Genomic DNA, 16,337 nt, shown 5'->3' on the forward strand with positions numbered 1-16,337 from the left:
CCCCCACTCTATTTCTCAAGTTATCTATACTGTGGACAAAGAAATAATTTTACCTTTTTCTCTGTTTTCATGTATTATTCATACATAATGAGATATCTTTAAACATGACATACAAAGCTTAGAGTTAGAAAGCAGCAGGCGTTATTTACATACCTCCACAAATGTGCTAGTAGGTTTCTGCTACCAGCAGATCTAATGATTTTTTTAAAGAAAAGTAACAGTGATTAATTGTTTTTGCTTTAACACACTTACAACAAATACAATATGTTCTGATTGCCAAGCTAATGGTAATGTTATATACAGGACTAGACTTAAGATACAAAGTGGAATATAAAACTTATTTGTAAGTTTGTTGTGTGCTCCCTAATAAGAACCGAGTTCATAGTATATATGTATGTAGTAATGCCATGAATGCAAACGACTCTAGCATTTCCAGCATTATCACAACTTCCCCCTGGCATTGCATGCGAGTAGATATCAAGGCCATTACTGGGAGGCAGTTGAAGAGCAACACCAACTGGTGCCTCTCAACGGATCACAAGGGCAGTGTGTGGAGTCAAGCGAGTGGAATGCTACATCACAGCAAACTCAGCTGTGTTCCATTAGTGTGGTGCCCAGTTAACTTATTTTAAGATATTACTCTTAGATATCATGTCCTGGATATATACTGTATGTGCATATCAGAGGACAACTTGCATCTTTGTCAATGTTTTGCCAAAGATTACCTTTTAACCACAAGCACATATTAAATATGTCATTTATAATGTGAATTAGTTTATTTTAGAAGGGTCCCTGATTAAAGGGACTTTCTGGTCAAGCATTCAAACATGGTTTCAAAAACTACCAATACCAAGTATGAACAACAAAAGGGAAAAAAGATCAGCAACATATTTATCTTTTGTACTATTTGTGCTTCTTGATACATTGGCCATATTTCACAGGAAGAATTGATAAATATTGCAACTAAAGCAAAAGCTGTTTAAGTAATGGTCTTAAACTTTTTGGTTAGGTCTTGAACTTATTAAGGATCGGTAACGCATAATTCTTACATTTTGCGCTGCTTTCTATTTTTCCACAAAGAGGCTGATCTTATAGAAAAAGACCTACATCAGTGAGGAGGATTCTAGACCTACACCAGAGAAACCTCTAACTCAATGACAGCCCTTTTGCGATGGTGAAATGATTCTCAATCCTAGCATTCCCACGCTTCTTTCAGTGCATACCATGATATTCAACAGCAGCTGTCGGGGAGTTTACAGGGTACACTGTCAGGTTCCCACATCATATCTAATACGCTTTAGGACAATTTACTGTATTGTTAGTCTGCATATGTTTTCATGTACATTGCACCCTTTACAAAACTGTCGGACAGTCTTTTGGCCTTCCTAAACCAAAACTTAGGTGATGATTAAGAGCGACATTCTCTATGTACAGGCTGTTTCCCAGATCTGTTACTTTTTATTTAACATATATATTTACTTTAATACTGCCATCGCTTCTACCCATTAGCTTTAGATATATGAATTTTGAATGCAGCATTTTAATGATCAAATATTCATTTCTCCAATCCCCACTCCCCGTTTCTTCTGCCTCCCACCCTGATATCCCACAAATTAAAAAGGAAAAAACAAACCTTCAAACCAAAGAACCCAAGGATGTGATTGCCCCCTCGCCCCCCCCCCATCCAAAAGACTGGCAATGATTTAGTAGCCCTCAGTTTTAACTATGATAGTCTATAGTTATCTGTTATCCACTGCCTGATCCTTTGGTGATTTACTTAGCACTATGTTTGGGGTGCTACCACCTGGAGTTGCTGCCAGTGCCAGTAATCACCAATACAAACATCACTGTTATAACTTTGTGCCAATACCTCTTTTAAAATGGGTTACATTTTTAGGTCATTTTACCGTCTTTTAATTAATCCAATAAGGAACAAGGAATATGTGAACAATTTTATATCCTAGGTCACCAGATGTCTTCCGTTACTTTTAATGTAACAGCATGGTCTGCGTTAGTAGATCGTACATCATTATCCAATACAAAAAACAAAGAGATCCAGGAATCTAGGTACTGCATTGAGACTCCTGTTCAGACAAGGGTAACTGGCTGTTAGGTGTCTCAATTGGTATCTAGGGAGGACAACTAATGTGATAAAGTGGATTTTGCAGCAATATCTGAACTTTGAAGTGATAAATAAACTGAGAAAACTGAAAAAAAAAAAACCTCAAGGTATCTGAAATCTGTTAAAGCCATCTGTTCTTTTGAAGCACTATAAAATTATTTATTTATTGTTTTGTATAGCACCATCATATTCCATAGCGCTTTACAATGGTAGACGGGATATAACATGTAGTATATAACATACCAATTTGAGTGAAAGAACAGGTGAGGACGGCCCTGCTCAAACTTACAATCTAGATACAAAGCATTTTTCACTTCTGTATATATATCATTAGATCCTCCTGGTATTCTTACGCTTTACTTGGTTAAACTTTTTTTTAAGTAGACAACCCACATGTTGGAAAAAGTGTTAGAAATAGTTCCGTATTTATTTTTGGCACTGCTCTAGGCCTAACCCCAGGACAGCACCACTAGTTGCCCCTCTGCAATTCTGTCTTAACTGCTGACTACAAGGATATGGCATCATATCCTAGTGCTATTTCTTAAAGACACATGGTGCTGGGTCCTCCGTAGTGCTGAGGGCCCTTTTACTGGCACTACAGGGAGTCTGATCTTCCAATAGGGCAATTGGTTCCCAGTTATCCAACAGAAGAGCTACTGCCCCCTAGAGCTAGTTTCACTAAAACACCACTGGTTCCAACTCATGTCTATTGTATGTTCTGCCACCCGTGGGCTGCGTACACAGAGCTCCTCCTTGTTTATGTATCCTATTTGGATTGAAATGATTGTCTCAGAAGTGTAATTGCACATCTCTTAGTCGTTGTATAATACAAAATATGAATACAAAGTGAGTCTGTTAATAAATATTTACTAGATGTGGTCTTTATGTTATAGTGAGCAATGTTGCGGTGACTTCTCTTAGAAAAATGGGCCCTGAGGATTTGAATATAATCTGGCAACTATAGTAAAAATATATTTAACACTGGTTGAATGAAAGGGTAGACTGTGTCAAGTCCCTTAACACCAAGCACCTATTATGAAACGAGTTTAGTTCTTCATTTTAATTATTCATTTTTTTAAGGGGAGTTTAAATAAGCATGGATCTGATGGTGTCAAAACATGGCTTCTTGCTTCTTATCTTGCTTTCCTTGGTGTGTGTACACACACCATTATATCTGTTTTACTAGCTATGATGGAAGCCTTGTCTCATGTACGGTTACTCCAGTGTGTTACTTCTCCAGATCCCTATGCAATCTTAACATAACAATTAAATAGAATTGTCCCTTTAACTTAGCCATTCTACTTATTGCTACACCATGTATTGTGTTGACGTTATCATTTTTGCTCATGGCAACAGCTTTAAATATATGACTCAAATTTAGATAAAAGTCTGGAAAAAATTATGGTTTAGTAATGTGTTCCCTAGTCAACTCACAGGGTTTCCCACAATAAGCTAATTTATTACACATCCAGCAGTGATATGTTTATTCATTATTTATAGTCACATTTTCTATGTTAAATCACACAGCACATTTTACACAATTGCAACAATCCATATTTTTGCATATAAATGTTTTGTATTTTCTTTATATATTGTCTGTCTGCTCTGGTTTAATATAAGCCACTGGCATGCCCAGATTAATAAAGATCTGAAAATAAAGATTTTCATGGGGCTCTCATCATACTTGATTTTTTTCTGTGTTCTTTCTATGGGTCTTTTATTCAGTCTCTTTCAATAAATGTGCACTGAACAAAATTCAATAGTGTGAGTGTGTGTAGTCTGCATTTGTATCACTATAAAAATGGGCAATAAGGTTGGGTTTGCCCTCCGAGCTGACAATACACCCCAACTTCGGGTACTTCCATACATAGTACTTGTCTGGTGTTTTAAATAACATAAAGAATCAAACATATTTAAAAGGAATGTTCCCTAGAATTAATTTATTAAACCTTGTGCTAACGCCCTGTGACGTGCAGTATATACGCGTCTCATTCTTAATTAGAAGCTGTTGGTTTGTTCCGATTATTGGGTAAAGATTATTTTTGCAATGTTACTGATAGCAGAGCACCACTTTGTAATACTATAGTTTTGAACTGCTCTATTTTATGTAAGGTGGAGAAGGAAAATAGGAGACTTACAATTATATTAATTTAATCAATTCCAAGTGCCAAGTATTTCTACTGATGGCTCAAAATACACCACCCTGACACCAAAATGATAATTGGGACAAATATTTCCTTTTGTGAATAATCATTTTTAATATATTAGGAACTGTAACAATATTCAAAAATCCAATAGTGGAAATAATTCTTGTCACAACTCCCTAGGGGCATCAAACTATGTTTTACCTGTAATAGTCTTAAGTGAGCTAATGTACTGGGGGCAATCGCCTAAAAGTTTCAGCCCCAGGCCAGTATCCACAAATAAGCCTGATCCTGTCAGAGACCGTAAAGGTGAAAAAGCCCACCTCACCTCCCAAATTCATCAGTATTGAGCAAAGGCCAACGGTCTATTTTCGTACAGCCGCTATGTGTAAAAAAACCCCACTTTTTTACCCTAAGAGCCTATTTTTTTTTTGTAGAGCCCACCCAACACTCCCATTGTGGCGCTGTAGAAGCCCCAGAGTCCCTCTACAGGCTGGGTCTCATTCAGATGTACCTCTGATAGCCGTATTGTGTATATGCAAACAGAGGTTTCAACTGAACCATACACTAAGACTAAGGGATATCATGAAATAACCGTATCGTGGGAAGGATGCATCTCCAGCATGTAACCATTTACAGTGGAAATTAACTTTGGGTGCGATTTAAGATAAACAAATGAAGTCAAGAAGTGATGGAAGGCAGCTGTTGACAGTTTGACGTGAACATTTTACTGTTTTTGGTTATGTAAGGGTTGCACGTACATGCGTGTATTAGATGTATTGAGCGTATGTAGTTTTGCAGCACTGTGCGTATAAAGGGTTAATGGCAGATTTAGTATTTCCTGGGCTTTACATATCATTTCTGTGTGCTTTTTTAAGGCACATTTTTGCAGAGTTTAGCCGCACATAATTCGCAGAGAAAGAGCTACTCCAAGCCAAACCAGCACTTGTTCAATGTATCATTTGAAGAAAATGCAAGGCTGTCTTCCAGCTCTGGGCAGGGGAGTCTCACTCAGACAGCCATTAACCCTGTACTTTTTTCTTCCAAGGCTGCAGCTCTTCATAGGGGATGTAGAGATTTTAGTTTTTGGGGAAGACTTCTCATCCACCAACTTCAGCAACAAGGAGTCCCAGAGCAGCCAGCTAATCTAGGAGATATGACGTCACGGGGACCTCTGGGGGAGGAGAAGGAGGAGGAGGAGGTGTGGAGAGGAAGGATGAAGTGGAGCAGATTTCTAGAGACTAAAGAAAGGCATCCCCAGGCAGAGGGAAGTTCTCTGTTATAGAGGATCTCAGAGGCTCTGAGGAATCTAGTCGGGATTATTGCATTTTACTTTTGGAGGATTTCCTAATCTGTTCAGAAGAAGGCAAGGTTCTCCTATGTTCTTCCTTGGAGCTAAAGACTCCACCGTGTCTTTCTAACTTGATCATTTCAGGGAAACTTTAGTCCCTGAGCAGTTTTTATTTTTCTGAGATGAGACCAGTCCTGACGCTGCGCTTTAGAAAGGATGTTACCAGACCCACCATGCTGTGGATTTTTCTCTGTGTGATCTTCAGTGGGATTATCTGGAGTGAAGCCACCCCACACCTCACTTACCACCGACCAAGCCAAAGGGGGAAGTAAGTGCCCTATATCTGCCACTTGCTTCTAGCATAACCCTGGATGTTCAACCTGCTGGTTCTTGATCATGAAGCACGACTCCCATCATGCTCGAACAGCCAAAAGTTTGGCTATGGATGGTGGGAATTGTCCAAATCTGTCCCATGTGTAGATGTGGCTAGAAGCATAGTTTCAGAAAGTTTCCAGTTGCACACGTTACTTACTGGTGTAAAGATTCACCAGTATAAGCCACATGTGCCACTAAGGGGGGGGGGTGAGGTCTCCTAGTGGCTTTGGAAATTAAATCATGGCTATATCTTCTAAAAGGCTAGAGTAGTAGGTTGCTGACCAGGGGCAGTTATTTTATAGTGTCATTCAGTGGGTTCAGTTTGTCACAGTACAAAGGGGTTAAAGACCTACAATTTGTTGGTCAATCCAGTAATTATAGGACTACCTTCAAATCCAGGTGGGATTCTGAGATAATAAATGGACCATTGAAAATAATAATAATAATAATGGAAATAATGTTCTCATTATGGGGCATCTAAAAGTGTTGGGTTCTGAAGGGCATTATCTGCTATACTATTAGAGTTTATAACACGCTGTAAAGAGCTTTTACAGTTTTCTAATGGCTGAATTGGACTAGTGGACAATGGCTACAACTGGTCTCAGTAATCATTCTGTTGCAGCCAGTGGCTTCCAGCATTCCTGAACAATTACACACACACACCCCAGCATTTTTTCCTTTAAAGAAGCACATCTTGTGCATTTACACATGCAGAACAAAAGAGGTTCACTGTCCTCAATGTTAAAACCTCCCATTCAAAAAGGACCATTCAATTTAGCAACCCATATACCCTATTTAAGGTTTTATCAGATTCTATACAAATGGAACAGAAGTGAATGTATTTCCTGTAACTTTCTATTTTACATATAAGTGTTTTAATGGCTGTTTATTTGAATGTATCCTCCGTAGGAACTGGTGCGCCTATATAGTGAACAAGAATGTGAGCTGCACTGTCATGGATGGAACCGAGAGCTTTATTCAACCTCAGTACAAGTGTGCATGGAACCAGATACACTGTCAGCCCATAATGATGTAAGTAAAGGCGAAACTGGTGTGCGGAGGTCTGACAATAGCTTTACAGATAATTAAAACCCTGTTATTTTAAAAGAAGCCTTAAACAATATGATTATGCGTCTATAAATCTGTAATTCTACCTTAATGGATTTTGTGCTTTGATTCTCATATAACCTGTCGGTGTCAGAGATGGAAACAGCACCTCACCTGTGTATAACATTGTTCATGTGATTTTGGGGCAATGGGACTTTTAATCGTGCTACAGAATCTGCTGGCCCTCTATAAATAAAATGTTATGTATGCCTAAAAATTGCCTGCGACATGATGGTTTAGTATAAGTGGAACCACAACTATTATACAAATGGATGTGATACAACAACAATATTTTTTTATGAAATACACACAATTTCTTACGTTAGATCTGTAAACAAAAAGGCACAATATCAAATTTGTGGTGCATGTGTTGCTGACATGACACATTTTTAACAAACTACTTTACAAAACCTGCGTCTAAGGGACTGTCTTACGTATTCCTGGAATGGACTATCGGGATCTGCCAGTTGCTGGCTCCTTTATTTGCTACTGGTTCCCAACCCTAGGATGACACTCGCAGCATGAAGTCATTTAGAACCCCCCCCACATTGCATTGTACGTGACAAATACAGATGCTTTCTGAGAACCCTTGTACACAAAGCATAGCCGCGAATTAAAAAAATAAATAATAATTTTATGAACATATACATTACAAATAAATGTGTCTAAAATATTTTGACAGCTGCCTCTATCTGGAATTAATTAAAGCCCTGAAGCACAATGTTTTATACAATGTTATTAATTATATCTACAACTTGTAGTGTGATTAGTTTTTCCACTCCTTTTATTTATCAACCATATATTTGAACTAATAGAGTATAAAACTATACAAATGTTTAGTGTTTGTGTAACTTTATACAATGTCATGTCTTGGGTGAATAGTTTTTGCATGCCATGTGATGTTCGTGGCATTTTTTTCTCGAGAAAGACAATCTAGCCTTTAAAGTTGCACTGACCGGGAAGCTGCATGAAGCCTTTTCTCATGCAAATCCTGATTTAGGATGCAAATTTGGAATGGAATTTAAATACTCATCAAGGGTAACTGCTACGGGGTGATGCACACAAAGAGGAACAGGAGAATGCAGGGCAACGTCACACATTCAGCTTCAGTAAAACTATATTTTGCCATTTATGGCTATGGATGTGATCGTTTCTATGGCACGGGATGTATCTTGTGATACCCTGCTTTGCTTTCTGCACATTGCGTGATAATAGCTGTTGCTTGAATCTAGCCATATGCAATGCTGTAACAGTATATGATCAACTTTTAAGGAAAATTGGCTAATAACAGTATTAACAGCTATTTTACTGATCTTATTGTCCTTTTCCAAATTGCCGGCTTATTTACGCAGTCTAAAATTTGGTATACATGTAATATGCCTGTGAACAGGAATGAACAGTTTGTTTTAAAGTAGTGTTTCATTTTGTGGAAAACAGGCAAATATTAAAAACTTCTTGTTTGTTTTTTTTGGATTGTCGGTGGCAGCCGACTGCTTTCCTAATCAAACAGTGTTACTCCCAAACTTGTCACCATTTCACAATGAGTTATACTTTCATGGAAGTAAATATGTATATATGCTGTGCCCCTTTTAAACGTAAAGCAAAGGAGAGACAACTATCCATCACTGGAAACAATACAGGAAACTCAAACAGATGTGGGTAATTTTAGCACGAGAAAGGTTACTCCTTTCATGAACACGTACCAAAATGAACGACACTAGTCAATACAATGATATTAAATGACCACTGGCAGCTCTTATGTTTGCTGGAAAATACAGTAGATGTAATAATGTGTATTAAAGTGAAGATATATAATCATGTAATCGTACAACAACGTTTTATTCTTTGGCTACTTGTCCTGCCAACTTTTATGATTGCTTCAACAGGAGCTACCGCAGAAGACATAAAAGCCAACTTGCACCGTAACCTTCATGAAAGCAATTTTACGCGGTTGGTGTCACAAGGATGGGCAGCTTAATTGAAATTAACTTTGATCTATCCATTAACAAAGTGTTTTATGTGTTTGATCAAGTTATGCTTATGCATGTGTGGTTTTAGGATTGTTATTGAATACTGTGTATGCCGTTTAAATGCCTGGAAATTTAGGCAGTAGTGGTACATTCATAAAACAGGGCCTGTTGAGTCTTTGTAATAAAGATGTAATGGGTGCATCGATGATGACCTATTGTTTACGGAAACTGCTGGCGCTATGTAAATAAATGTAATGTAACATTTGAATGAAGCAAACGTCTTAGCGCTAAACCCCATGATGGCTCCATCATAAGTGGAAATAGGAGAACTGTTAATATAAGAGTAGATCACAAAGGATTTTATGAGTTTGAAAAGTATTGTCTCAAAGCACTTAATGCAAGAATATTTGAATGTTTCCAAGCCCATCTGGAGAATGAAGAAGATATATCACAAAACAATTCATTACAACTTGTATTCCAGAAAATTGCTAGTCTATACATTGCAGAAAACATTTATTTTTGGAAGAAATATTATAAGGAGGTAGTATGATACCCAAAATCATTTCATGGCTATTTGATGCGTATAGGAGTCCATTTCCTCCAGAAGGTGTATATTATTCTTGTATGTTCATGTTTCCATTGAGGTCAGCGGGAGCTCCTATTGAAATATGTGTGCACATCTGAATGCCATCACTCTCTGCTGCTTGTATCATTGACTACAATGGTGGCTCCCATTGTCCTTGGTGGAACACTATAGCACATGTGCCAGAATTGTACTTAAGTACACTTCCGGCTTTCAGAGGACTCATGAAAAAGAAGCCAACACACAAGTTATATCAGTGGTGCACTAGTGTCACCAAAATTGTTTTTGTATATCATAAGGCAGAGCATATGAAAACACACAAATGTGTAGTCCTTTAGTTGAGGCAGCCAGGGGGATACAGATGTCTCGTTTTCCAGCTCCAATAATTAAAAAAATGTGTGCAGTAAAATGCAAAATGGACTCCAGTATGAAACTAAGACTGGAGTGTTCCTTTAAGTGTAACCACCTATTTTTTTTTTCATGAAATTCACATTTTCCAGTTATTTGTTCTTACTCAGTTTTGGAAGCTGTGTGTGTGTTACTGCTGCAGGCATGCAGGCATGACACATAAGTAACTGAAGTTCTGAACCTCTGCATGGAAGAGTTTTCTTTTTTGTTTATCAGTTACAATGTTTTAATATACAAGATCGTGGAATCCAAGCCTTTAATGCACAATTGAGGTTTTGTTTCTATTTTTTCTCTTTTTCATTACTGTTCTTTTCCATGCATATTCACAAAAAAATTTTAACAAACAAGTTTGTGTTTTAAGTTCTGTTCTTTATTCACTTCTTGTTGTATTCTTGGATCTCTCTTTCAGACTTGGCTTGTTATTTGTATATACTGGCATTCTCAGGAATATGCCGTTTTGTTGGGTAAGATTTGGCCACTGTTTCCTTTGTAGGAGGTTTAGGATTTAGCACTGGGCCATAAAATTGGCTTTCGTTTTATGTTCGGTGTCTCTGAAATTACATATATGCAGTTCTAAACAGTTTTTTTTTTCGTATTTATTTTCACAATTCTTAGGTTTTGTAAATGCCATGTTTGCAAGTTTAGAGCTAGACTCCTACTGTGAGTTTTAACTCTTCACGTACTTGCGACTTTATATTTTTTTATGGTACTTAATAGCACTACAAAAGAGAAACCTCCAGATCATCTTGATTTGGGCTGTTGCTCTGTATTGTGTGTACCTCTATTCTGTTATGTCATGTGTAACGGTTTTTGTGATGTCACTGACGTCCCAGACATGCTGTGATCGGGTACAAACTAGTGCATTGAAAGAAAATCATGTTTTTCAACAGTTTTCCTGCAAACTGGTCCATAATAGGATCCATGCCACCATCCTGCCCTGAACCTGAATTTATATCATATACCTTAATAGGTCTTAGATCCAGGTCATAGGCCTACATTTCATTGTCTACTCTCATTATAACATGAAATATGAATAAATTATGTTTCAGTAAGAAAGTAGCTAGTAAGGTTATTTTAAAAAGTCTATGAATTGACCCTACACCTATAACCTGGTACAAAACCATACTGAGCTGTGAGAAATCCGCATGTTCAAAGGAAAGTCTGCTCTGTATTTGAAAGTTTTTCGTGGCTGTGGCTGAAAGATAAAATATACAGTAGGTTGTCCATTAACAAAAAATATCTGGTGGATTCACCAATTCATGGTGGAGTACAAAAAAACTGCTTATAAACCATGTAAATAATGGGTGGAGACGTGATTTCTCAATTTTCAGCAGTTCAAAGAAAACGTCTGTAAGAACAAATATAGAAGAAATTCTGCCTACCTAGATTGTAGATGGAAGGTTTAATTTAGAAATGGATTGTACGTTGGCGTTGTAGTTCTTGCCTTGTTCTTGCCGAACCCACCCTTAAGGGACGGAGTGTATGTATATACACTTCCTGTGTCTGTGCATGAAAGTCCCCAGGGAAGGGTACATGCTTATACACTCGACGCTCCTCACCGACTGGGATCATAGAGAAAACCCACAATGTCATGAGGCAGCTTGTAGTATTTCTCATGGAAACACTGCTTATTTAACACTGTTGGCTTGCCTTTGTCAAGGAAACCACTCCCAGCTACAGCTTCTTGATACTAGACTGTTCATTATATCCCAACGCTAGGCAGCTTTAAAGTTGCTATTTGAATATACGTGCCTGAAATGTTGCAAATACTAGTAAACATATCTTAGTAAATGTAACACATATAAGCTAAATATACCTACAAATGAATGTGAACGATACACCCTGCCAAAATGTAAACTTGAAGTTATGAAAAATGAAAAATTTCTGATCACATGACCGCAAATTATATTAAGAAGGAAAACAAATATTTAAATATAGTTGCACTAGAACCTGTAAACATATGTTAACTTTCACTGGAACAGACCTTTTTGTGATGTTACAGTGAGGACTTAACTTTGTTTTTTGTCAATGCTTAGTTTCAGTTTAATGTATGATGTTTGCGGGGGACAATGGAGGGGGAGCATTGGAGTTTTCGTTAATCCATTACTGGCAGAGGATCACGGGATTTGCAGTTGAACCTCAGTTTTGCAGTTTGATTTACTGGTTTGCTCTGCTCATAATGTACTGGTATTTACATTAAATATTTCTGCACTTATACCATTGATATTATTTTTCAATATATAACTATAATATATAACCATGATACAATTGTAAGACTTTAGTAATGGCTCATCACTTAAAAATTGGAAGGACTATATAGGGACTCCTAATAAATCTTTGTTTTATTGCGTAATCACTTAAAGACAGTGTCTCTTTTACTGAAATCCCAATCAATTGCATTTTTTTTAATTAAACTATTATTTGATTTGTAGGAGAAGAAAAAAAAACTGTCTGACCCTACTTGGCCTTATAAGAAAGAGTAATTCCCCCTAAGTTACTAAGTCAATCAATTAACCAAATTTAATTGATAATTGGCTTAAATTTCACTAGACAGATTCAGGCATCATTACTGCCATGCCATTACTTACTGAAATACCTCCAAGAGTGGATCGAAGATTCATCCAGGAGCTCACTTAGTAACCCAGATGAACATGTAAAGAACTACAGACCTCACTTGCCTCAGTTAAGGTCAGTGTTTATGATTCTACAATGAAAAAATGGCATTCATATGAGAGTTTTAAGGCGAAAACTACTGCTGGCCAAAAAGAGCACAAAGGCTCATCTCACTTTTGTGAAAAACGTCTTGATGACCTCCAAGACTTTTGGGATAATATTTTGTGGACTGATGAGTCAAATGTGGAACTTTTTGGAAGACATGGGTCTCGATACATCTGGCGTAAAGCTAACACAGCATTCCACAATAAAAACATCATACCAACAGTCAAACAATATTGATGGAACCATGAATTCTGCTTCCTACCAGAATGTCTGACTATCAGTTTGTGACCTCAAGCTCAAGCGCAGTTGGGTTATACAGCAGCACAATGCTCTGAAGCACACAAGCAAATCCAGCTCTGGGTGGCTCAAAATAACAAAAATTAAGGTTTTGGAGTGGCCTTGTCAAAGTCCTTTCTAATCTGATTGAGATGCTGTGATATTGCCTTAAAAAGTCAGTTTATGCTGGTAAACTCTCCAATGTGGCGGAATTAAAATAATTCCACCTAGAAGAATTAGCCAAAATACCTCCACAGGTAGGAGGCAATAAGGTCTGGCTGTTTTGGGTCGTTAATAGCACCCTTAGTCATAAAGCTGTGCAAGAGAGATATGTGTAGGTGTAGACTTGTCTTATGTGGAAACAACAGCAACCTAGTAGCCACCCTATAGTCCCCAGCATGCTGGCAGATAACATCCACAGCATGGGGCAAAAGGCTGTACTTGCATTTGTTTTGCCCCATTTTGTATAGGCTGTCAGATTTTATTACAGGATTTATCCCCCAGTGCCATTTTTATTAGCATGGGAAAATGTAATTCTCTCTCTAACTGTGTTGCTGTCCAACCATTGGTAAAAGAAGGGGGTTGTTCAGATGTTAGCCCCATCCATCTGTTATCTCCATGAATGCTCCGCATCATGCAACCTATGAACCACCCCTTGCGCAGGGCTAATAACACCCCCTCCCAAAAAATCTGTGGACGTGTATGCGTGTGAAAATGAAGAATAACCACATGGCCAGTAGGGGAGGCTTCCCTAGGGACCCATTATATTTAAATAATTGATTGGCTGTCAGGGATCAGGCCTGGTAAGAATTGAAAAAGTTTGTGGTGACCCCAAAAATGTTTCAGCAGTGCAGCCACCCACTCTCCTTTTATCTTTTGTTCAATTAGCCTCTACCCTTTAAACATTATCTGCAAAATATCTAATTTTATTAACAGTAAACCTGAATTCCAAATCTGCGATGTAGATCGAGTTGTTTATGTTAGAGGTTTCACAATAAGTTTGTATAATTAATTATCCTAACACACCACATCATAGCTTTACACAGTTTGATCCAAAATACAAAAATTACAAAGAGTTTTTGATTATGATTTAGGCGGGTTTTAAGTGGAAAACTTTTAAAATAGGCTCTGCCTTTCTGCTTTATGGCATTATTGATGAGATCAGTGATGATTTTTGTGCTATTTTGTTAGAATTCACATGAAGCAACTGTTCCATCTGCATTATGCGGCTATGCTAAGACGGCCAAGTTCTCAATGTACATTTTATTTTTTAAATAGCACAGGCAGAAGTGACTGTAATGTTAGCTCTAGTTGTTCCCCTGTGACCAAGTACAGTTAACAGAGATAAGTTAGCATTCCTGTTGTACGTTGTAACATGAGTGTCAGGTTGAATTCTGGAAGGATTCCTTGCATGAGGTTTGGAAAGTAACGTGGGAAGACGAAGAACACTTAAGATATTTTTTTCCATATCTGTAAATGGGAAAAACATATTTTGTTTTAACAATTGTTTCTCTTCTTTTTTTCATATGGTTCTTATGATCTTATGTTATAATATACATAGATACAAAATGATATATGTTAAAAAAAATTACCTTTTTCATTTTCTGTTTTTCATTTCAAATATTTGGAAGCATCGCTATGCAGTTGTTTGAATCACTTGGGGTTTCTTAGTTTCTGAAACAAAAGATACGCCTTTTTAGCAGATTTTTTCTGGTTCTTAAGAGAATCCCACTTGGCTGAAATCTAATCTCCAAAGTCCACAAAGAAATCATAATTCATCATTGTGACTTTTTTTTTGTGGTTGCCTGATACCCTCCTCCTTTTGTTATTTTATTGGCAAGCAAAAACAAAGATATACATTTGGGGAGGCTTGAGGCTATTTATAGCAAGCTTTTGCTCCAAAAGACATCCCAGTTTGGATGTTGAAAAAAAAGGACTGATTGCTATTTCAGTAAAAGTGGTGGTAACCCTTTTTTAGCCAAAGAACAGACAGTTAAAGGTGCTGATTAAACCGTTGATACCAAATGCAGAATTAGAACTATTATTACCAGAACTATTAACTGTCAAGACCTTCCCCAAAAAATAATTCTCTAATCATGTAACTTTTTTTCTCAGGGAAAACGTAATTGTCATGTGACACAAGCTTCTTAAACATTTGTGTGTGGTTTTTATTTAATGTACAGAAGTAAGAATACAATGAGAGATCTGCTAAAGGTTATTTGCCTAGCATGCCACAGGGTGCATTAAAGGGTTTACTTAAGCTCCTTGTAGGAAAGCTTTTTTTTTTTTTTGTAGGAAAGATTTTCTTGGAACTGAAGCCGAAGCTATCAGACGGCAGTAAAGAAGCATTTATTGTGTGCGTCATCTTTCAATGGAGTTTAGAGGTAGTTTAGGAGTTGGGTTCTCTGGTTCCACCAATATTACTATAGTCTCCAAGCCCAGCTTTGCTCAGCTGCACACGTGGGATCACTGAGACACGATGCACAACATATCTTCACTACACAAGTGGCCACAACCAGAAATAACATTAGTCACTGTCCTGGAAACTGCAAGTGCAGTTGTTAGTGTGAAAGATTAACCTTTGATTGACAGAGAAGGGTGCGGTGAGCTGAAGGATCAGTTGGCTGAATATAATATGGTCTGGACATTGATTCCGTCGCTTTTAGGCACAGTAACTACAAGCAAAATACAGACAATGGATATCCTATGGAAAATATTTCTATCATGTTTTTTCCTATGCATTCATAATATAGTGTGTTGAAACACTGAAACTCATTTTACTGGCACTAGTTAGCGGTTCAGTCAAACGATGTCAAGGAAGAGGAAAAGTATAATTATTTCCATTTCTCCAAAGCACTTAGCCCCAGGTTTCTGCTAAAAGTTTAACTCGACAACGATCCCACCAGGTTAAGATGTTCAAGCAGCTCTATATAGATTATAAACTGTATAGACACTGTTTCCAAGTAGAACCTGGAGTGTCCCTTTAATGAACTCTAATCTAGGATCTACAGTAGAATGTAGAGTAGGATCTCCTAGTCTCCTAATCTTCTGTGAGGTCAGTTTTTCTTTCATATAATCAGTAAAACAATGAGCATGTCTTAATTTTGAACAATCTGTCCTGTCATCTAAACAGTCCATTTAAGAAATGTGCTAAAGCCTTCCATTTCCTAGCAAAAGGTTGAGAAGTTAACATCGCTTTAAGTACTGGGCTTGAAATATAGTTCAGAAAACCAAAAAAAACTCATCACAGCTATACGGTGTCACTAGTGAAATACACCTCCCAGATATAATTTCCTCATCTAGAAGCACAAATCGTCTTTTGCCATCTCTAGATGACTGCAGA

The 16,337-nt window shown here is 37.5% G+C and overlaps 1 protein-coding gene across 1 annotated transcript in view; it reads left to right on the top strand.

The window, feature by feature from the left end:
- The window catches only part of LOC149287845 (EMILIN-2-like), a 53,487-nt gene that overhangs the window by 14,744 nt on the left and 22,406 nt on the right, over positions 1–16,337 (top strand). Inside the window, exons 4-5 of the mRNA XM_089492437.1 lie at positions 5,823–5,885; positions 6,842–6,964. Of these exons, the coding sequence (XP_089348563.1) occupies positions 5,823–5,885; positions 6,842–6,964 (186 nt within the window). The remainder of the gene's footprint in view (positions 1–5,822; positions 5,886–6,841; positions 6,965–16,337) is intronic.

Source organism: Sceloporus occidentalis, unplaced genomic scaffold, assembly GCF_023333645.1.
Source record: "Sceloporus occidentalis isolate IW3139 unplaced genomic scaffold, rSceOcc1.0.p SCAF_56, whole genome shotgun sequence".
Classification (NCBI taxonomy): Eukaryota; Metazoa; Chordata; class Lepidosauria; order Squamata; family Phrynosomatidae; genus Sceloporus; species Sceloporus occidentalis.